This window comes from Sciurus vulgaris (assembly GCF_902686455.1).
Source record: "Sciurus vulgaris genome assembly, chromosome: 9".
NCBI classification, from domain to species: domain Eukaryota; kingdom Metazoa; phylum Chordata; class Mammalia; order Rodentia; family Sciuridae; genus Sciurus; species Sciurus vulgaris.
This window is the reverse complement of record NC_136469.1, coordinates 100,935,367-100,959,321: the sequence shown is the minus strand read 5'-3', so window position 1 is coordinate 100,959,321 and position 23,955 is coordinate 100,935,367. Positions and strand designations below refer to the sequence as shown.

Here is a 23,955-nt window from a genome sequence, read left to right as displayed (position 1 = left end):
GGCCTGGCGGATTAGGTGCGGCTCCCCCCGGGCGCGCCCCTAGCCACCCGAAGCCAGGAGCTCTGCCCTTCTCCGAGGGGCGGGGCGCGCCTAGCGGCCACGCGCGCGAACGGCGGAGGGGGCGTGTCCCGCGGGCGCGCGCGGGAGGCGGAGGGGGCGTGTCCCGCAGGCGGGCGGCGGCGGCGCGGGCTGGTGCGCGGCGCAGCGTCCTGTGCTGGAATGTGCGGCTCCCGCGAGCTCGCGGCGCAGCAGCAGGCCAAGCGCCGCCGAGGCCCCAGGTTCCTGATCCCGGCGGCAGCCCGGACGGCTGGGCGAGGGCTGACGGCCTGAGCACTTTCTGCAGCCCCGCTCCTGGCCTTTGCGGGCCTCGACAACCCAAGCGCCCAACTTTTTCCACCCCTCCCCCCCTCCCCCGAAACTCCAGCAACAAAGAAAAGTAGTCGGCGGTGGAGCGGCGACGCCGGGTCGCCAGTCCCCCGTCTCCGAGGAAGGCCGGTAAGCGCGGCGCGGGGCTGGGGGCTCGGCCGGAGTGGGGGAGGGCCGGGCGGCAGCGGCGGCGGCGGGAGGGGGAGGGCGCGGAAGGACGCGGAGCGAGGCGCTGTCCAGGGCTGATTTGCAGATACTGTGGCTCCGACTCCGGCGGCCGCGCCGGGCGGGGGCGGGCGGCCGAGCGGGATCGGGTTACACGGCAGCGGCCCGGGGACTGGGCCGGGGGCGTTGGTGGAGAGCGGCGCGTCGCCGGGACCCCCTCCCCATTTGAGGAAGGCCGCCGCTTCCGCGCGGGCCCGCACGCCTCTGCGAGTCCGGGCTCTCAGGCCAAGAGCGGAGCTGCTCGGGGCCCTAGTCCTGAAACTTCCTCCCGATCCTCCAGCCTCCGGGTCCCGCCGCAGCCCCGCGCCGGCCCGCCGCCCTCTGGGCCCCCTCCCCCAGCCTGTCGCTTCGCCGGAAGGCGCCGTTGAGTGCGGCGGGGCGGGTTGAGTCAGCCCCGGGCTCGGGCGGTGCCGCCAGCGGGCTGGACAGCGATTTCTGCGCTCCCACCGCCCCGAGCCGCGGCCCTGCGCGCCGGGCCGCCCGCGCTGGCAGGGCTGGGGCGCACGTCCCGCCGGGCGCCGTGGGGGAGTGAAGTTCGCAAACTTCCGGGGCGCGGGGGCGGCCCGCGTGGGGCCCCCTCGCGCTCGGGTCGGCGCCTGCGGAGGGCGCCCGCGGAGCCTTCGCGGAGGGCGAGCTGGGCGGGCCGCGGAGCTCCGGCGCCCGCCACACGGTAACTTTCCGCCCTTTTCCCGGACTCGGGCCCGTGGGCCGCGGAGGGGTTGTCGCTCTCCGGAAGGACTCAGTTGGGGAACGGCGCCCCGAGTTGCCCACCTCCACCGTTTGAATTGGGGGAGCACTGGAAGAGGTTCAGGACGAGTCGTGGGGGCACCCTCCGTGGGTTGGTGGGCGAATGTGTGCAGGGAGCGGGCGGAGCGGAGAGGAAGCGAGAGCTCCCGAGTTTGCAGAGAGCTTGCTTTGTGTTTGGTATTTTGAGAAAATGGCCGAATGCCTATTTCAGTTAGGAATGCCGCCGCCGAGGCAGGCGCCGGTGGCAGCAGCACATAGGAATTTCGTGCAACACGTTGGGCTTTCAGGCAGTGCCCAAACGGTCTTCCTGACAAATGTTAAAATTCCTTTAAGAGTGGTGGGTAGGGTGCGTTGGGGAATCAGGAAGGTCGATGTTGGGTTAAATTCCCGAATAGCTTGCTCTGTTAAGCCTTGGGGCAGCTTTTGCCCTCCGTTTTCTGTGATGGCATTTGATTCCAACTTTTGTTCGGGCAAATAACTAAACGGGTTTATACACTTGGGTGGAACGGATTGCTTTTTATGTTTCGGCTTAATTATTATTTAGTACTGCCTCTTTGCTTTTTCTGATTTGCAAAACTATACTCGGTTGGCGTCTAGCACCTTTTAGACTGGAAAGTAACTTGGTTAAGACCATTTAAAAACCCAACTTGTTTTCAAGAAGGTGATCTTGTAATGGCTTCCACTAGGCAAGTAGGCCAAGTCAAGCACAATGGAAGAAAGTTGCTGATTGTTGCCTTGAGTTGTGCGATTGTTTTATTAGGGAATTTGAAAAAAAAAGTGTTAACCTTCGTCTGTGAAGTTTCGAATAAACCAAACTTCCCTTTTCATAGGAAAAGAGGCCCATACTTTTTTTCCGCTTTTAAATTTGGGGAGTCATCAAAAAATTGAGACTAAGTGGTACTGTCTCGCAGGTTTTTTTTTTTTCCTTTTGAAGTTAGTTGCATTCATATGAAATTCAATTAAATTGACCAGTTATTATAGGCTTCCTTCCAGACTTGTGTACTTGCTACATGCACAGAATGACTTTTGAGTTTCTTGACTTTCTCATTCAGACCATTGAGGTGTTGAAGAGGAAAGTTGGGAGGAAAATAGTTTACTACTAATGTGTTGAATTTTTAAAAATATTTTTTCTCATACTGGGGATCAGACCCAGGGCATTGCATATGCTAGGTAAGTGCTCCACCACTGAACTACTTCCTATCCCTTTTTCATTTTGAGAGGGTGTCAAAACCTGAGATTCTCTTGCCTCAGGTCTTGAGTAGTTGGTTTTACAGGCATATGCTGGCAATACTGAGCTTAAAACAGTTTTTAATTAACATTAAAAATGAATGTAGGTTCCCCCACCACCACCAGAAAAAAGTGCTTTGAAGCACTTGACTGTGAGTGGTAGACCTAGTTGATGAATGAATTATGTCAAACAATTGGCAGAATTTTCTCTAGGGGTAAAGGGAGTTTGTGTGTATGACTCAAGTAAAGAGGATTGGGAGTTAAGAAAACTATTTTAAAGTTTGTTTTTAGAAGTTAACAGAATGATTGAGTTTCAGAAGTTATACTGGGAACTATGTAGTTTTAAGTTAGGAAGAATTAGAACTTTGAGGGACCATGGCACAAGCCTGTGATCTTAGCCACTTGAGAAACTAAGGCAGGAGGATTGCAAGTTCAAGGCCAGCCTCAGCATCTTAGGGAAGCCCCAAGCAACTTAATAGGACCCAGTCTCAGAAAAAGCAAAGGGACAGTACTAAATAATAAAGTTAAATCTTAATGGGATCCAGTCTCATTGGGAATGTAACTCAGTGTGATAGAGCGCCCCTGGATTCAATCCCCAGTACAATTCCCCGCCTCCTCAAATAAGAGCGAGAATTAGAATGATGCTTTGACTTTAGGCTACTAAGTGTTGTGCTTAAACTGTTGCTCTTGTGTTTTTTTTTTGTTGTTGTTCTTAATTCAGAAAACAGTTATGGCTACCCAGGTGATGGGGCAGTCTTCTGGAGGAGGAGGGCTATTCACTAGCAGTGGCAACATTGGCATGACCTTGCCCAACGATATGTATGACTTGCATGACCTCTCCAAAGCTGAACTGGCTGCTCCTCAGCTTATCATGCTAGCAAATGTGGCCTTAACTGGAGAAGTGAATGGCAGCTGCTGTGATTACCTGGTTGGTGAAGAAAGACAGATGGCAGAATTGATGCCTGTTGGGGATAACAACTTTTCAGATAGTGATGGAGAAGGACTTGAGGATTCTGCTGAAATAAAAGGTGAACCCAGTGGACTAGAAAACATGGAACTGAGAAGTTTGGAACTCAATGTTGTAGAACCACAACCTGTATTTGAGGCATCAGCTGCCCCAGAAATTTACAGCTCAAATAAAGATCTTCCTAATGAAACACCTGGAGCCGAGGACAAATGCAAAAACTTGAAGACCAAACCCTTTCGCTGCAAGCCATGCCAATATGAAGCAGAATCCGAAGAGCAGTTTGTGCATCATATTAGAGTTCATAGTGCCAAGAAGTTTTTTGTGGAAGAAAGTGCAGAGAAGCAAGCAAAAGCTAGAGAATCTGGCTCTTCTACTGCAGAAGAGGGAGATTTCTCTAAGGGTCCCATTCGCTGTGACCGCTGTGGCTACAATACCAATAGATACGATCACTATACTGCACACCTGAAGCACCACACAAGAGCTGGGGATAATGAGCGAGTCTACAAGTGCATCATTTGCACTTACACCACAGTAAGCGAGTATCACTGGAGGAAACACTTAAGAAACCATTTTCCAAGGAAAGTGTACACATGTGGCAAATGCAACTATTTTTCAGACAGAAAAAACAATTATGTTCAGCATGTTCGAACTCATACAGGTAAGAGAAGTTTTCTAGACCATAAATTAAACTCTTGCTTCTGATTTCTAATTTGGTGGTCCTTTAAATAGTGCTTCAGAAAAGGGATGCAGGGTGCATCATTTGCCCTGTTTGTAACCTTGGACAAATTATTTATATTCTAGCAACTAGGGATGGGCTAGTTCCCTAAATTAGACTGCCTTTAAGTTTGTAGATGTATTTATGTGACATTGAGCACAGCTAAGATGTAGTATAGTTTCCTAAAAGAGTTGAAGGCTTATACAGAAAGGAAAACCCAATAATTTTTCTTGCGTAGCTGCATTTAACAAAAACCTCAGACTTTTAAAAGCATTTGACTTTTATTGAGTTCCTAAATGGAACAACTTGTCTTTCTCCCCAGAACATCAGAATCTGAGAAATTAGAGGCTGGGGACGTAGCTCAGTGGTAGAGCACTCGTCTAACATGGCACGAAGTCCTTGGTTGGATTCATTGAACCAATAGAAAAACAGAATTTCTCCCCCCAAAATCATGAACTATGAGAAGTTAGTTTTGGTTCTAGTGACTGAGCCCAGAGCCCAGGAGTGCTCTAACACTGAGCAACATCGCCATCCCCAGCCAGCCTTTTTTTTTTCCTGAGGGGGAGGGGATTGAATCCAGGGCCACTTAACCACTGAGCCATATCCCCAACACTTTTTTATTTTCTATTTTGAGACAGGGTCTTGCTAAGTTGCTGAGGTTGGCTTTGAATTTGTGAAATTGAACTATTTTTCATTTCAGAAACAGTTTTATTTACCATGTTCTAATGCGTTCAGGTTAAAAGAACATTTCTAGTCCTGAGTACAACTCTATCAAGAGTTGAGGGGGTTCTTTAGGTATGGTGGTACACGCCTGCGATTACCAGTGACAGAGGAGGCAAGTTCCAGGCCAGCTGGGCAACTTAGTGAGACCCAGTCTCAAAATAAAAAATAAAATGGGCTGGGAGTGTAACTCAGTGGTGTGGTACCCCTGGGTTAAAACTGTGATGTCACCCCAACCACAAAAAATATGTTGAGGGACTGAGGGTGTAACTTGGTACAGCAGGTGCTTACTTAGTATACCTGAGGCCCTGGATTTAATCCCTAGCACCATGAAGTGTTGAAACTTTCTTAAAAATGTGAAAAGTTGCCCGGTGAGGGGCACATGCCTATAATCCCAGCTACTTGGTAGGCTGAGGCAGGAGGATTGCAAGTTTGAGGCCAGCCTCAGCAATTCAGCAAGACTGTAGATCAAAATAGAAAACCAGAAGGAGCCGGGGGTGTAGCTCAGTGACAAAACATCCCTGGGTTCAATCTCTTAGCACCGGGGTGGGACGGGACGGGACGGGACGGGACGGGACAGTTCAAACACCTCAGAAGTAAAGAAAATGCTAGGAAGCATGTAACCATTATCTACTCTTGACGATTTTCACTATTTTGTCACATTTGTCATGTTTCAGTTATTTTTTTTTAAAGTCATAGCTTTTTGTGATATATTCACTAATAACCTGAATGAATATAATACATTAGAGAGCAGTTCAACAGGTGTTAGTGTATTCAGAGTTGTGCAGTGGTCACCACAATCAGTTCTAGGAACTTTTTTTTTCAATCACTCAGAAAACTGCATCCCCAATCCCCTTTTTGAGAAAAGGTCTTGCTAATTTGCCTGTGCCTCATACTCAGAAGCCTCCTGCCTACTCTTTTTAGTTGAGATTATAGGCCAGCTCATTTATTCACTTTTATTCAGTACTGGGGATTGAACTCAGGGGTGTTTACCAGTAAGTTACATCTCCAGTCCTTTTTATTTTTTAGTACCGGGTGTTGAACCCAGAGGCTTAACCACTGTGCCACATACCCAGCCCTTTATTTTGGGGCAGGGGCGGTTATCAGGGATTGAACTCGGGGTACTCAGCCACTGAGTTGCTTAGTGTCTTGCTTTTGCTGAGGCCGGCTTTGAATTTGCAATCCTCCTGCCTCAGCCTCTTGAACTGCTAAGATAAGATCATAAGCGTGCACCACCTTGCCCGGCTTACAGGGGGTCTCCATTTTTTAAAAAAGTATCTTTCACTACTGGTAGTTAATTTTCACATTTCTTTCTTCCTTTTTTTTTTTTTTTTTTTTTTTTGTTGTTGTTGTTGTTGTTGTTGTTTAATTTTCACACTTCTGTTATTTTTTTTATTAACATCTTTTTTATTTTTACAGACTGCATTTTAAATTCATTGTACATAAATGGAGTACAACTTTTCATTTCTATGTTTGTACACAATGTAGATTCACACCATTCATGTAATCATAAATATACACAGGGTAATACTGTTTCATTCTACTCTTTCTGCCTCCCACCCCATTTCCTCTACACCATCCAAAGTTCCTTCATTCTTCTCTTCCCCCCGCCACCCCCTTCCATTATATATTTTTATGCACTTATCAGAGAAAACATTCGGCCTTTGGTTTTTGGACTTGGCCTATTTCACTTAGCTTTATCCATTCGTCAATTGAAGGGCATCTAGGTTGGTTCCACAATCTGGCTATTGTGAATTGAGCTGCTATGAACAATGCTGATTTTAAGTCCTTTGGGTGTATATCAAGGAGTGGGACAACTGGGTCAAATGGTGGGTCGGTCCATTCCAAGTTTTCTGAGGAATCTCCATACTGCTTTCCAGAGTGGCTGCACCAATTTGCAACTCCACCAGCAATGTATGAGTGTGCCTTTTCCCCCACATCCACGCCAACACTTATTATTGCTTGTGTTCTTGATAATAGCCATTCTAATTGGAGTTAGATGAAATCTTAGGGTGGTTTTAATTTGCATTTCTCTAATTACTAGGGATGATGAGCACTTTTTCATATATTTGTTGATCACCGGTATATCTTCTTCTGTGAAGTGTCTGCCCATTTCCTTAGCCCATTTATTGATTGGGTTCTTTGTATTTTGGGTGTAAAGTTTTTTAAGTTCTTTATAAACTTTGGAGATGAGTGCTCTGTTTGAAGTATGTGTGGAAAAGATTTTCTCCCACTCTGTAGGCTCTCTTTTCACATTATTGATTGTATCTTTTGCTGAGAAAAAGCTTTTTAGTTTGAGTCCATCCCATTTATTGATTCTTGCTTTTATTTCTTGTGCTATGGGGGTCTTGTTAAGGAAGTCCTAAGCCAACGTGATGGAGATTTGGGCCTACTTTTTCTTTTATTTGGTGAAGGGTCTCAGGTCCAATTCCTTGATCCATTTTGAGTTGGGTTTTGTACAGAGTGAGAGAGAGGGTTTAATTTCATTTTACTGCATATGGATTTCCAGTTTTGCCAGCACCATTTGTTGAAGAGGCTGTCTTTTCTCCATTGTTTTTGGCAGCTTGACATTTCTGTTATACTTTCCTGGTTAAAGTTATTTATTTTGAGGCCTGATGACTGATCTGAACAAAATGAATAGAGTATCCTAGCACTGTCTCTTTGGATAAGAGATGAAAAGGGCTGTGAGGTGTTGTTTGCATCATCTTTTCTTTGTAGGAGTTGGCACTCTTACCGTAGAACCCCATAGGTAGAGAGGGGAGGGGATTTGATACCATCTTGCTTGAAGTGGTAGACTTATACAATAAAACTTGTAGGTGAAATTCCATTAGAAAGCCAGTCCCAGTGGCTCATGCCAGTAATCCCTCTGAAGGCAGAGGCAGGAGGATTGCAGTTTCTTGATCATCCTGGGCAATTTAGTCGGCCCCTTTGTCAAAATCAAAAGGGATGGGGTCACCATGATGGTGGGCAACTCACATCGGTAATCCTAGGGACTCAGGAGGCAGGGGCAGGAGAATCTCAAGTTCTAAGCCAGCTTCTGCAACATAAAGAAACCCTGTCTCATAAAAAGAAAAAAAGGACTGGAGATTAGCTCATTGGTAGAGCACCCTGGGTTCAATCCCAGTACCAAAACAAAAACTACAGAATTTCCATTGCAAGAAAGACCTCAAAGATTTCCAAGTCCCAGCTTGAAAATGTAGTCCAGTAAAAATATTCCAGTCTCTGAAATTTGTTGTAACCTGTGACGTCACCATGCTTTGCAACCATTCGATTCAAAAGTAAAGTTCAGCTGGGTGTGGTGGCGCCTGCCTGTAATCCCAGTGACTTTGGAGACTGAGACAGGAGGATTGAGGATCGCAAGTTGGAGGCCAGCCTTGAGTGGGGCCCTAAGCAACTTGATGAGATCCTAGCTCAAAATAAAAATTAGAAAGGACTGGGGATGTGGCTCAGTGGTTAACCATCCCTGGGTTCAATTTCCAGTACCAAAAACATATAAGTAAATAAATAAATAAGTAAAAGTAAAGTTCAAACATTACAAAAATACATACTTTAGGGGCTGAGGGCTGTAGCTCAGTCTTAAAGTGTTCACCTAGCACGTGTAAGGCACTGGGTTCGATTCTCACCACCGCATATAAATAAATAAATAAATATAGGTCCATCCAACAACAAGAAACAATATTAAAAAGTTATTTGGGAATCCTATCCCATTAATTACTTACTGGTGTGTATTACACAAAGTGTTAGACTAAACTGAGCCTGCATACAATCAATCGATCTTTTCTTTTTGTAGTATTGGGAATTGAACCCAGGCCCTCACATACTCTGGGCTTCATTCATAAGTACTTCATATTCATTTAACAGTTTTTCTAAAACTTCAGATTCTAATTTAATATTGTTAACCTGTAGAGTGCACCTGTAGTCCCCAACTACTCAAGAGTCTCAGGTGGGAGGATCATTGGAGCCAGGGAAGTTTCAGGTCAGCCAGGGAAACGTAGCAAGACACTTAAAGAAAACAAAAAGCAAAAATGGATAATGTAGATCCCACAGGTAACAACTAGATGTTGGGTTACCAAACAGTTTTAACAGTCTCCCCAAAATCTAAAAATATATTCAACAGCAAATTTAACTTTGTTGGTGTAAGAACAGTTTTAGAAGGGCAAAAAAATAGAATATGGAGAGAACAGAGAAAATTTTATTTTATGTTGAGACAAAGTCTTGCTGAGTTGTCCAGGCTGACCTCCAACTTGCCATCCTCCAGCCTCACCCTTCTGAATAACTGGGATTACAGCAGGGCACCGGTATACCTGGCTTAATTTTAATTTTGATAGGGGGGTATTGGAGATTAAACCCAGGGGACTCAACCATTCCCTGTTTTTTTTATTTATTTATTTATTTATTTATTTATTTATTTATTTATTTATTTATTTATTTATTTATTTATTTATTTGTTAGTTATTTGTTTTTCAGGTAGTTTGGTGGTACATTCCTGTAATCCCAGTGACTGGGAAGGCTGAGACCAGGATCCCAAGTTGGAGGCCTGCCTCAGCAATTTAGCGAGACTTTTGTCTCAAACATAAAAATGAATGGGGGTGTAAACACGATGGTAGAGTCCCCCTGGGTTCAATCCCCAGTACCACAAAAGGAGAAGAGTGATTTTTCCTCGTATTTACTTTCATTGTGATCTCCTCCCTCATGGTACTTACTTTTCATTGTGATTTAAAAAAAAAAAAAAATTTAATACATAAATTGAAGGATAATATTTTGATTATATAAATTGAGAATATTTTGTGTTAAATGCATCATTCTCAAAAGTATGTTTATGAAAAAGTTCATATAGTGCTGAAGAGTAAAGACAAAATGAGTGCTGGAATCATTTATTTTGTATCCTAGTTCTCAGATTGACTTTGTCCTCTTATACCATTTCTTCTTGAGTGTCCATGGTTGGGCCCTTTATTCTTTGCTAATTTTGAACGTTCCATTGGGGAAGACTGTAGGGTAATAGTCATGTTTATGTGAAAACCAAAGATTTGAAAGCCTAAAGTGATGTGCCTAAGGTCACATAGCCATAGCAAAGGTCAGAAATCTCATTGTTCTACAGGTAATTATCAGTGTGATAGGGAGGGCTGCTAGGGATTACTTTTATTTAAGCTATCCTCTTAAGTGAAAACACTGTTAATTTAGCCTTTTTTTTTTTTTTTTTTTTTTTTGGTACTGGGAATTGAAGTTTATGATATTTAACCAGTTCACAGGTTCTTTAAACGGTAACTCATTTTCCTATATGTGTGACCAAAAAATCAGTACTTAAATAAGCTTTCTAGAAGAATTAGAAGAGTAGGTCTCTTTTTTTTGGGGGGGTACTCTTGATTGACCTAGGGATGCTTCATCACTGAGCCACATCCCCAGCCCTTATTTTTTATTTTGAGACAGGATCTCACTAAGTTACTTTAGGGCCTTACTAACTTGTTGAGACTCACCTCGAACTAGAAATCCTCCTGCCTCAGCCTCTCTCTGGGTTCGCTGGGATTACAGGTGTGGCCACCATGCCTGGCTCTTTAGGAGTTGTTATGTCTAGTTTGTGGAATTGTACATTTTCAGTATTCTCTTATGTTAGAAGTGTGACTTGGGAGGCTGAGACAGGAGCATTTCAAATTCAAGGCAATTTAAATTTAGCAGGACCCTATCTCAAAAATAAAAAGGGCTGGGGATCTAGCTCAGTGGTAAAGTGCCCCTAGGTTCTGTCCCCCGTTCCTAATAATAATAATAATAATGCTGGGTGGGGTAGTACTGGTAATCCCAGCTACTTGACAGGGGAATAGTGCAAATTTGAGGCCAACCTCAACAATTTTGGGAATTAATTAGCATGTAAGTATCTTTAAAAAGATGTAATTTAAAAAGGTAACAGAAGAAAGAGTAAACATCTTTATAGATTAACATGAAGGATCACTTAAGGATAGTTTACTTTGAAATCTTTTCTCTTTTTTCATATATTTTTAAATCAGTACTGGGGATTGAACCTGTGGCCAAGGCATGTTAGGCAAGTGCTAAGTCACAGAGCTACTTCCACATCTCTATTCTTCTTCTTATTACTTTGGTCCTGGGGATTGAACCCAAGGGTGCTTTACCACTAAGCTATGTCCCCAGTTCTTTTTAAAGTTGCCCAGGTAGACTTCAAACTTGAATCTTCCTGCCTCAGCCTCTGGAGTTACAGGTGTGAAACATAGTTCTCAACTATTTTTAAAATTTTTTCTTTGACAGTACTGGGTGGGGATTGAATCCAGGGCCTTCTGCATTCTTAGCATGTACTGTACCACTGAGTTACATTCCCAGCCTATTCTTTTTTTTGAATTACAAAATTATATGCATACATGTCATTTTTGCTTATCCATTCATCAGTTAGTGAATGTTTTTATTTCCATTTTTTGGCGATTATGAATAATACTGCTGTGAATATGTTATGTATAAGTTTTGTGTGGATAGGTTTTTTTTTTCTTGGATTTATACCTAGGAGTGGAACTGCAGTACTGTATGCTATTTGTTCTTATTGATGTTTAACTTTTTGGGAACTGCCAAACTGTTTTCCAAAATGGCCTTGCAATGTATGAGGTCTCCCAATTTCTCTGCATCCTAAAAACTCACCAATGATGTTAACCTTGAGCGTGGTGATGCTCAGCTAATCCCAGCAAACTCAGGAGATTGAGGCAGGAGGATTATAATTCTAGGCCATTCGGGGCAGTTTTTTAAAGAGACCCTGTTTTGTTTTGGTACTGGGGATTGAATTCAGGGGCACTCGACTACTGAGCCATGTCCCCAGTCCTATTTTGTATTTTATTTAGGGACAGGAGTTGCTTAGCGCCTCGCTTTTTGCTGAGGCTGGCTTTGAACTTGCAATCCTCCTGTCTCAGCCTCCTGAGCCCCTGGAATTACAGGCATGTACCACGGCACCCAGCTGAGACCCTGTTTTAAAAAAGGGAGGGGTTGCAGTTGTGACTCAGTGGTGGAACACTTGCCTATCACTTGTGAGGCACTGGGTTCTATCCTCAGCACCACATAAAAATAAATACATAAAATAAAGGTATAAAAAAATGTGGCATCTGTTTTTTAAAAAGAGAAAAAGGACTGAGGGTGTAGCTCCATGGTAGAGCTCCCCTGGGTTCCATCCCTGGTACTACCAAAAAAAATTTTTTTTTTTTTTAAATTTCTGATTACAACCCATCCTTGTGAATATGAAATCTTCATTTTGTGGTGTGTTTTTTTTTTTTTTTTTCCATTTGTTTTGTTTTTGGTACTGGGTATTTAACCCAGGGGCACTTTACCACAGAGCCACATCTCCAGCCCTTCTTATTTTGAGATTCAGTCTCACTAACATGCTGAGGGCCAGACTTGGTAGCTGAGACTGGCCTCGAACTTGTGATCCTTCTGGGCAGCCTCCTTAGTTACTGGGATTGTAGGCGTGTGCCACTGCACCCGGCTGTCTATCTTGTGGTTTTGATTTGCTTTTCTTTCCTAATGAGGATGTGCATTTCTTCATGTGCTTTGGGTTATTTGTATATCTACGTGGAAATACATTAATATTTTTTAAACTGTCTTAATTCTTTCTTATCACTAAGTACGCTACCAATTCTTCATAGCTGAAATAAAACTACCAGCTAATTACAGTGGGATGGTTACTAGAAACATGTTTTCTGTCCATCGCCTTTTTTTTTTATGCCATCTTTTCCATGTCCTGTTTTGTTGTATAGGCAAAGTTAATGACTGATGTCCCCTCCCCCTAAACTAGGGATGGAACCCAGGGCTTTTGCATACCAGGGAAGTGCTCAAACACGAAATTGTACCCCACAAGCTCAATAACTGATATTTATTTAGGACTTTACTAGTGTCAAATATAGTGTGAAATGCTCTACATGTAATATCTTTTTTTTTAAAACAATATTCTTTTAGTTGTAAATGGACATGGTATCTTTATTTTATTTGATTGTTTTTATGTGGTGCTCAGGATTGAACCCAGTGTCTCGTATGTACTAGACAAGTGCTGTACCACTGAGCCACAACCCCAGCCCCTCTACATGTAATATATTATCCAAATTCTCAAAAAAGCTTTGCTGGTTGGTACATGTAATCCCAGGAATTTGGGAGGCTGAGGCAGAAGGATTGCTCACAAGTTCCAGGCCAGCCTCAGCAATTTAGTGAAGAACCTGTCTCTAAAAGGGCTGGGGATGCAGCTCAGTGGTAGAGTGCCCCTAAGTTCAATCCTCAGGAATGCAATCAAGCAAACAAAAAAACCCACAATAATGGAATTGAGGGGTTGGGGAGATAGCTCAGTCAGTAGAGTGCTTGCCTTGCAAGCACAAGGCCCTGGGTTCGATCCCCAGCACCCAAAATAAAAAAAAAAAAAAATGGAATTGAGGATACTGTTATTTTTATATATGGAGAAACTGGAAGTCAGGCTCCTAAGTAATTTGCCCAAGGTCATAATTATTATACTGAGGCTAAGGATTAGATGAAAACAATTTTTCTTTGTACTGATGATTGAACCCAGCCATACTTTTATCACTAAGCTATATTCTCAGTCCTAATTATTTTAAGACTGGGTCTTGCTAAGTTGCCTAGGGTCTCATTAAGTTGCTGAAGCTAGTCTCAAACGTGTGATCTTCCTGCATCAGCTTCCCAAGAAACTGGAATTTTAGACATATGCTAACATGCTATTGAACCCAAGGACACTCAGCCACATCCCCAGCCCTCTTTAATTTTGAGACAGGGTCTCACTAAATTGCTTAGTGCCTCACTAAGTTGCTGAGGCTGGTCTCAAATTTGTGATTCTCCTGCCTCAGCCTCCCAAGTTGCTGGGATTATAGGCGTGCACCACCATACCGGCAAAAGAATAATTCTTGTCAAATATTCCTTGATATATTATCCAGATAGCAGTTCAGTCTTTAATGTGATAATATATGACATCGTGCCAGATGTGGTGGCTCATGCCTGTAATTCCAGTGATCTAGGAGGCTGAGACAACCTCAGCAATTCAGCAAGACCCTGTCTCAAAATAAGACAAAAAGGATTGGTTACTGTTACGGGGGGTTGTCCTGATACTGGGGTTGTGGGGTATGCATATGAAAATTAAAAGGGCTGTAAGAATTCAGAAAGGGAGCATTATTATTTGTCAGCAAAGTTTAAAAAAAAAGGTACATAGTAAATTCTGAAATGAACCATTTATATTTCAATGTTTGGTAAGTTGAGGCTCTGCTAGAAATAGAAAAAAATCTTATATAGTGCTCAGTAGTGAATATTGTTACATTGTTAGTGACAATGTATTTGAATTATTTTATTGTATTTAAAAACTATTGTTGTTTTACAGGAGAACGCCCATATAAATGTGAACTTTGTCCTTATTCAAGTTCTCAGAAGACTCATCTAACTCGACATATGCGTACTCATTCAGGTTGGTTAAAAAAATGGGAATTTTCCCACCATTTTCAGTAAACTGCCATTATTTTTATTAGAAACTACAGTTACAAAGAAGTTGTTTTTATTATTATCATCATTATTTTTGATACTGGGGATTGATCCCAGGGGTGCTTTGCCACTGAGCTACGTTACATCCTCAGCCCTTTTTATTTTTTATTTTTAGGCAGGGTATTGCTAAGTTCCTGAGGCTGACCTGGAACTTGGAATCCCCTTCCAACTTAGCCTCCTGAGCTGTGTGCACCACCATGCCCAGCGTTATTTATTTTGAGACGTCTTACTGGATTTCCCAGGCTGGCCTCAAAATTTGTGGTCCTCTAGGATCCTCTTGACTCACCCTCCTTGATCAGGTGTCTGGGATTGTAGGTGTGCTTCACTGTGCCCTCCTTGCTTGCTTACTTGCTTTATTTTTGGTTCTGGGCACCCAGGGGTGCTTTATTACTGAGCTACTTTCCCAGCCCCCCCTCCCCCTTTTTTTTTTGGAGACAGGGTCATGCTAAGGCTAAGGGCCTTGATAAGTTTCTGAGATTACCCTTGAATTTGAGGTCCTTCTGCCTCAGCTTCCCAAATTGTTGGGGTTACAGGCATGCACCACTGTGCCTGGCTTGTGCTGCCTGGCTTTAAATGGGGATTGTTAACCTGGATTCTGTGGGTGGAACTCCTGAAACTGTAAATTTCTGTATGCATACTTTTCTGAGAAGATGTTTTGTTTTGGTTTTTGTTGTTGTACTGGGGGAGGAACTCAGAAAAGCGTTATCACTGACCTATATCCCTAGTCTTAAATTTTTTATTTTGAGGCAGGATCTTACTAGATTGCCACGGCTGGCCCCCTTCAACCTCCCGAATAGCTGGGGTTACAGGCATGCACCACTACACTGGGTTCTTCTAAATCTGAGCTGTTGTGTTGTGCCCCTTAACCAGAAACCTTGTTTTATTACTTTCGAGTGCCTCCTGATTTTATGCTCTAAGGGTAATAACTTGGATTCAGTATCAGGCTTGGTTAATGGTAGACATCATGTCATGTTGATAGCAATACTCTAGCCACTTAATAAAACATTTAACTGCTTTATATAAGTTAATTCATTTTAGCTTTATAAATATTGTTATGTTGTATAAGTTCTATTGTTCCCATCTTACAGATGGCAATATGAAGAAATATGTCCATTTTTCCTGTAGACTCTCTTCCCTTGTAGATGTCTCATCGCTTTCTCATGTGTCATTTTGCTTTTCTTCTGTCCCTTTTTTTGTTTTATTTTGAACTTAGCAGTGCTCTACCAGTGAGCTGTTCCTTCCCAGCCCTTTTCATTTTTTTTTTAAATTTTGAGACAGGGTCTTTCTAAGTTGCTGAGGGTGGCCTCAAAATTGTGATCCTCTTTACTTAGCCTTTGGAGTTCCTGGGATTACAGGAATGTACCACTGGGTCCAGCTCCTTTGTATTACTTGTAAATTGAAAATTAAATCTAAATACTTGATATCTACTTTGGGATGTATATTATCTAAAGCCACTTCTAGTTGGGCCCCTGGTGATGAAGGGTCACTAGATTAGGATGATGACACTTGTATCATTTTTATATAAACTCAATATTTAAATGTTTATGGTGTCTTTTTAAAATTGTGGTGTTTTTATTGTTTAGGAAATAATGACAGGAAAATAATCTACCTATTCAGTAAAGACATAATTTTTTTTTTTCTTAAATACTTTAAATATGTAATTGTTTGAATTTGTGGATGCAAAAGTTGAATATAGAGGGCTGATCATATAATTATTTTTTTGTATGGGGATTGAACCTAGGTGCTTAACCACTGAACCACATCTCCAACCCATTCTTGAGATAAGGTCTTGCTGAGTTGCTTAGGGCCTTGATAAGTTACTGAGGCTGCTTTTGAACTCATGATCCTCATGCATCAGCCTACCTAGCTCCTGGGATTTATAGGTGTGTACCACTGTACCTGGCTATATGGTTAAAATTTTTAAATTATAACCTTCAGTATTAACCTAAGAGGCCATATTAACTTTCTGCTGCTTTTTATAGTGTCTTATACACTGGCTGAAACAGTTATATTTGGGTTTACAAAGTGTTTGATGTTTTGCTTGCTTTTCTTTCTTCTTTGTGGTACTAGGGATTGAACCCAGGGGTAATCTATCACTGAGCTACACTTCAGCTCTTTGATTTTGAAACATGGTCTTGCTAAATTGCCCATCTTATCTCAAATTTGCAATCACCCTGCTTCAGCCTCTCAAGTCCATGGGATTACAGGCATACACCTGGCTTTCTTGCTATATTTAGTTTTTAGTTGTTGCTATTAAGTATCCTTAAAATCTCTTTTTTGTCTGGGCAAGGTGACACAAGGCTTAATCCCGCCACTTGGGAGGCTGAGGCAGGATGATCACAAGTTCCAGGCTAGCCTCAGCAGTTTAGAGAGATCCTATCTCAAAATAAAATTTAAAAAAGGGGTTGAGGATGTTGCTTTGGTAGAGCACCCCTAATTTAATTCCCAGTACCAAAATAAAAAAACAAGAAAACAACTCTCTTATTCATGATGTCCTGGGGGTGGAACCCCAAACCCTTATGCGCGCCAGGCAAGTGCTACATAACTGAATTTCGTTTCCAGCATTTTTTTTTTCCCCCACTTTGAGAAGGTGTCTTGTTAAATTGCACAGGCTGGCCTCAAACCTGCTGTCTTCTTGCATCAACCTTTCAAGTGGTTGGGATAACAGGCATGCCCCACCATGCCTGGCTCTATCTATATGTATTAAGGAAATGTTGTCTCCATTTAGATCATTCACTGGAGAGGAGAGGACCCTGTAGGACCAACTGTTAGAGAAATGTAGCATATTGTAGAAACCACATTATTTCTGGCATGAAAGAGTTGTCCAGTTAGTGACATATCTAACCTGACATACCTGGAGAAGTGTTTGTTTTTGTGATTTAGTATTATACCATCATTTTGTAATCATGGAAATTTTGCTTTATGAAAAACTTTAATAAGATTAATATGAATGTGAGAATGTTTGAGAGATGAATTTTCATAAATGTTAATTTCCATTTCTCTACTATGCATTCCATTGGACCAGTTGGGTATGGATACCATTTGATAATATTTACTAGAAAGTGATCTAGATGGGTATGTATTCAGGTAGAATGTGTTGTTCTTATGCCTTTAATTTGGGTTATGGGGGTGGTTCTGGTTTTGTATGTATCTGTGATTATGACTCTGCTTATGTTACCATATCTATTTGTACGCGGCTTCTTGTGTATCTAGTTTTAAGTGCCCATTTTATAGAAAAATGAGAGGGGAAATAATCACAGAAATTTTCTGAATAATTACCTTAGCTATATTTTGCTTTAAAATAACTGGCATTAGAAAGCAAGCTGAGTGAAATTTACTAAACCCTTACCATAATGAACAAAAGGTTTAAATTTCAAGAAAAAAACCTTTTCCTCCCTTTGTTATATTAGGCTAGAGCAGAGTTTTAAAACATTTGCATTTAGGGCCTGGGGATGTTTCCCACAGTGAAAGATATTCTCCCAAGATTAATCTTGAAAATTTTTGGAAATTGTCTAATGTACTCCATATATATTTGCTTTTTCTTAACACAAAAAAGTTAAGAATTATTTTCTCTTGAGTGACATTGCCTCAAGATTATCATCCACAGCCCAGTTGAGCTTTTCCAGTAATTTTGTTTCTAGATGAATCTCTGCCCTTTAATGGTGCTTTGGAACCCTAAGGTTATGGAACTTTGGGGCGCGGGGGGCGAGGCACTGGGGATTTAATCACAGGGTGCTTAACCATTGAGCTATTTTACCAACCTTTTTTTATTTTTCATTTATTTATTTATTTTTATTTTGAGGCAGGGACTTACCAAGTTGCTGAGGGTTTTACTAAGTTGCAAAGCTGGCCTTGAACTTTCAATTCTCCTGCCTCAACCTCCTGAGTCAGTGGGAATATAGGCATGTGCCATCGTGCCCAGCTTGATGAACTTTTTTGAAGATGATGGTGGACAGATAATTTATTCCTGTATTGGTTTGAGAATCAGTGTCAAAGGATAGAGAAAAGCTATACAAATAAATATGGTAAATATAAGGTGCATGATATATTCTTTTCAGTAGTGTTTGTGATTATTTTATATGTACAATTTCTTATTAGCATATTTAAATCTTGAGTTTATGTTTTAATCTGTCTTCTAACACCTCTTATTTACCTTTAGGTGAGAAGCCATTTAAATGTGATCAGTGCAGTTATGTGGCCTCTAATCAACATGAAGTAACCCGCCATGCAAGACAGGTTCACAATGGGCCTAAACCTCTTAATTGCCCCCACTGTGACTACAAAACAGCAGATAGAAGCAACTTCAAAAAACACGTAGAGCTACATGTGAACCCACGGCAGTTCAATTGCCCTGTATGCGACTATGCAGCTTCCAAGAAGTGTAATCTACAGTATCATTTCAAATCTAAGCATCCTACTTGTCCTAATAAAACAATGGATGTGTCAAAAGTGAAATTAAAGAAAACCAAAAAGCGAGAGGCTGACTTACTTGATAACAATATCACCAATGAAAAAACAGAAACAGAGCAAACAAAAATAAAAGGGGATGTGGCTGGAAAGAAAAATGAGAAGTCTGTAAAAGTGGAGAAAAAAGATAATGTTTCAAAAGAGAAAAAACCTGGTAGCAATGTTTCAGTGATTCAGGTCACTACCAGAACTCGCAAATCAGCAACAGAAGCTAAAGAGATGGAAGTGCATACAAGAAGTAATTCAGAAAAATCCTGTAAAGCCAAGAAAAGCAAAAGGAAGACAGAAACTGAAGCCCATTCCTTGCATGGTCCTGTGAATGAAGAGGAATCTGTGACAAAAAAGAAAAGGAAGATAGAAGGTAAATCCAAAAATAGTCAGGAAGTGCCAAAGGGTGATAGCAAAGTGGAGGAGAATAAGGAAGAGAATAAAAAACAAAATACTGGTGTGAAAAAAAGTACAAAGAAGAAAACTCTAAAAAGTAAACCAAGTAAAAAAAGCAGTAAGCCTTCTCAGAAAGAGTCCCCTCAGAAGGAACCTGTTCAAAGGGAGACTAGTCAGAAGGGGCCTGCTCAGATAGAGCCTGCTCACATGGAGGTGGTTCACCAGGGGCCTGCTGAACTCGAGCCTGCTCCTGTGGAGGTGGTTCACCAGGGATCTGTTCACATGGAGCTGCCCCCTCCTGGGGAGCCTGTCCACATGGAGGAAGTTGTTCACCAGGGACCTGCTCACATGGAGCCGCCCCCTCCTGTGGAGCCTGTCCACATGGAGGAGGTTCAGAAGGGGCCTGCTGAGGTGGAGTTGCCCTGTCCTATGGATTCTCCTCTTACGGAGGCTGTTCAGAAGGGGCCTCTGCAAATGGAGTTGCCTCCTCCCATGGAACCTGCTCAGATGGGGCCTGTTAACCTGGAGTCTGTTCAGATGGAGGTTGTTCAGAAGGAGCCTGCTCAGATGGAGCTGCCTCCTCCTATAGATCCTCCTCTTCACAATGAACCAGTTCCCAAAAAGACTTCTCCCCGAAAAGATAACAGAAAGGAAAAGTCCAATATGCAGAGTGAAATGGCACGGAAGGAGCAAGTCCTTATTGAAGTTGGCTTAGTGCCTGTTAAAGATAGCCAACTTCTAAAGGAAAGTAGAAGCACACAAGAAATTTTGGCACCATCACCACCACTGCCAGAGGAAAACTTAAAAGAGGAGGAGTCAAAAGACCAAAAATTATTCTCTGAAGTTGAAGGAAACAAAGAAGACCCTCTTCTGAAAGTAGGAGCAGAAGAAGCAGAGAAGAGTGTAGCTGATTCCTGTACCAAGGAATCTACTAGTGTTTCATCTTCTGGACAAAAGTTGAATATGCCAGAGGGTGAAACTTTAGACGATAAGCATCAGACTGACTCAGCTATGCTTTGTGAAATGGAAATGGACACTGATCAGAACACAACAGAGAATCTCCCTGCTAAAGACTCAGCAGTTGAAGAACCAGTTTCACCATTGGATCTTCCCCCACCAATAGATAAACATGAAGCAGTGTCCAAAACTGCACTGGCTTCACCTTCTGTTACTGTGGCAGTAAATGAGTCTCAGGAAATTGATGAAGATGAAGGTATCCACAGTCATGATGGAAGTGACCTAAGTGACAACATGTCAGAGGGTAGTGATGATTCTGGATTGCATGGGGCTCGTCCAGTTCCACAAGAAGCTAGTACGAAAGATGCAAAAGAAACCTTGGCAGTAAAAGTGACTGAGGGAGATTTTGTTTGTATCTTCTGTGATCGTTCTTTTAGGAAAGAAAAAGATTACAGCAAACACCTCAATCGCCATTTGGTTAACGTGTACTTCCTTGAAAAAGCAGCTCAAGGGCAGGAGTAATTAAAGTTTGGACAAGGTTGCAGTTCTTGGTTTGTAAGAGCTATTACTTATTATATTCATTTATAGTAGTAGAACAACCTTTTAAGATTGCTTTAATTAGTGTCCAGTGTTGATTTTTAAGAGGCATCCTTTTATCCTTAGGACTTCATGCATACCTATTGTATAAATTTTAGCAAATCCAAGGGAGTTAGTGTACTAAGACCAGCAAATACCTAAATCTATTTAGCCTATGTGTTCAATTGAAATGAGAAGGCCATGATGGTATAATAGCATTCTATTGCTTTGTCCATTTACAACTTACCAGTTTTTTCTCCATGTTTGTCTTCTGTATCACTTTAGTTTACTTTTCCTTTTTTGTTTAGCTCCATAAAAATTGGCTTAATAGCAAATTACTTGAACAATTTGCCTGCTTTATATAAAGTTAGCACTTTAAGATTTCTTTAGAGATGAAAAAAGACATTTAAATTGAAGAAAAATTAGCCCAACAATGGACATTGTATCAGTCCAGGTATTTACTTCCTGAGTTTTGATCAATATTTTGTGTTTTAATTGTCATAAAACAGTGATTTGGGTGTGTTTTTTTTATTTTGGTGCTTTAATGGCTTAAGATGTTGCACATTTTTTTTTTTAACCTATGCAGTTATATTTTTCTAGAAATAGCATTTGTGTTGAGCAGTAACACTTTATACATATATATATGCATGTTTATTTTGGCCTCGTCAGAGGAATATTTTTAGGCTTGTTTGCAAAAGGGCAGTTTTTATTTTCTTTGCTGCAATTGTCTTTTTTGCAGAATAATAGTGTGTGCAAGTTTGTGAGCAAATGAAACATGCAGGTTCAATCCATTCATTATGATTTTCATATCTTATACCTATGCCAGAATCTGTATTTCACATTAAGTTATTTATTTTGAATGAATATAATAAATTCACAGCTCTCTATTGATTTTGCAATAAATAAACCGATAGGTTTTTATTTTTAAAACACATTTTTGTCTCAAATACCAACTATCAGTTACTTTATTTTTTAATGTTTTTGCCTGTTATGGTACAGTTACTTTTTTAGTTGTAATATTATCTTTGAGGAGAACCTTTTCTCAAAAATGGTTGGTGTCCATGTAGCTACTTAGTTGAATAAAGAACTGTAACTGAGATTTGGAAATTATAAACCTGGAATTAGGAGACTAATCATTCCTTCAAGTTGTATGGGATATCACTTGTGAGATTCCAAAGCCATAGCTTTTACACAGCAAATCTAGAATGAGAGATGGCATGAGTTCTGGCAAGTCAGCTGCAGCTTCCTGTGAATACAGTGAAGAAGGCTGGTGAACTTCCGTACAGTCCAGATTTTTAAAATCATACTTCTCAGGGATCTCCACAAACTAGTGGGTGTCCTGGCTGTCCCTATGACAGCCTCTTCTACAGGTGAGGCCTCAAGTGAATTGCAGCTATTCTGGTGTGCCTATAGGGGCACTTTTGTATGATAAAGGGTGCGTACTCCAAAACTGTTTTGTAGGTTCTTTGGCCATTTGCCAGAGTATGAAAGAATCCAACATAGGATTTTTATTGAAGTTAGGAGTTCATTTCAGTAAGAGTATGATCCCAGTAAGAAATCTTGAATTCCAACCTCCCATGTATGTTCTATTTAAAAATAACCCCCTTCAAGAATATTTTATTTTCTTTTACCTGGTAATCTCTTTGAGGTAGGTTTCAGATTTTGGCAGTACAACATGAAAGATTAGGACAAGCATTAACGTATGGGCGGAAAACTTGTTAATCTGAGAGTGAAGTTTGACTTAAAAGTGTTCAAACTTGGAATTGACTGGGAGGCCAAAGAATTTTAAGAAGATTCTCTCAAGACACGAGTAAGTTGTGTGATAATGGTGTGTTTGTGTGTGAATGGGAATTTATAAATGTTGAATTCTAGGCTCCGACAATCATTGTCAGCAGGAGATCAAGCTGCGAATATTTATGTTTTAAAACTTAAATTATACAGCTAGTTTTAAGTCTTCCTAACAACTAGTTTTTAATGTTAATGAGCACATTTTACCTAAGTTACCTTTTACATTATATTGAAAAAGATTCATCTTAAGCACAGATTAGAGATTGGGAATCTGCTTGGGGAAGAGGTCTTTCTGGATTCTTTCATACTGTAAAGGAAAGAAATTTGCCTTCTGGGGAATTGAACTAATTTCTAATCTAGCCTTTAAGACTAGAATTCTGAAAACAAAAATATGAAGGAAATTAAAACCCCTTATTAAGTTGATGTGTAAAAACATTGTTACTGGAAATTGATTGGGACTTGAGGCCTTTCTTCCAGAAAACAAGGACTTGATTATCAGGCCTATATTAGGTCCTGAACCTTAATGCCATGTATTTGTACTTTTAAAAAATTGTTTCAATGAAAAATATATTAGTAATTGGAACTTCTGGTCCAGTTGGGAGTTCTTCCATTTGAAAAAATGTGATATTTGCATGGAACTGTTTGAATCTTTGTATTTTCTAGTGCCCTCCCCCCAATAGAATTGAAGCTAGAACTTTCTCTTTTGATAAAGGAACAATAAATGAGCATGTTATTTGTAAATTGGTATTTAGTAACTTAGTGGTAAACTTGAAATACTAGAATGCATTATAAGCCTAATCCTAGGTAGTCATAAAAATCTATTTTCAAACCTGTATCCCCACTAGTTTTCAAGATATTTTAAGTTATATTTTTCCTCTTTATCTGAGCTGCTTCTTATTTGGGGGCTACTTTTATTTTTATTGAGGCATCATTTGTAAGGAGTTACATTGTTTCGATAAGGCTTCTTATAACTGTAGCTGGATGTTTTGCTCTAATCTTCCAAGAAGGGCCATTTTATTTCTTAGTCACTTACAAAGGCATGTGGTCATTGACTTTGGGGGGCCATTTGCATGAGTGCTGATACAAATTAAAACCCCAGTTAACCTCATCACATGTCACCCCATGAATGTTAACGATGGAAGGAATACCTGTAGTATACTGTCACTTCTGGACTGAAAAACTGGGGAAGAAAATTTACTTTGCATACATCAAGAAAACTTAAAGCCAGTGTGCAGAGTTTCATTGTTGACCTCAGCAGATGAAGTGAGCTGATAGTGTTAATTCAGATTTAAGAAATTATCTGAAT

The 23,955-nt window shown here is 41.2% G+C and overlaps 1 protein-coding gene across 1 annotated transcript; it reads left to right on the top strand.

The window, feature by feature from the left end:
* The first annotated feature begins 339 nt into the window (after positions 1 to 339).
* Positions 340 to 23,466, top strand: REST (RE1 silencing transcription factor). Its single transcript, XM_079153751.1, has 4 exons — positions 340 to 495; positions 3,287 to 4,190; positions 14,320 to 14,403; positions 18,637 to 23,466. Exons 2-4 carry the CDS (start codon positions 3,296 to 3,298, stop codon positions 20,805 to 20,807), a joined length of 3,150 nt encoding a protein of 1,049 aa, XP_079009877.1. The 5' UTR covers positions 340 to 495; positions 3,287 to 3,295; the 3' UTR covers positions 20,808 to 23,466.
* The last annotated feature ends 489 nt before the right edge of the window (positions 23,467 to 23,955 follow it).

Coding starts and splice junctions, on each gene's coding strand:
- REST (XM_079153751.1), top strand. CDS start 3,296: ATGGCTACCCAGGTGATGGGGCAGTCTTCTGGAGGAGGAGGGCTATTC. Junction 4,191..14,319: donor GCATGTTCGAACTCATACAG/GTAAGAGAAGTT, acceptor GTTGTTTTACAG/GAGAACGCCCATATAAATGT. Junction 14,404..18,636: donor ACATATGCGTACTCATTCAG/GTTGGTTAAAAA, acceptor ATTTACCTTTAG/GTGAGAAGCCATTTAAATGT.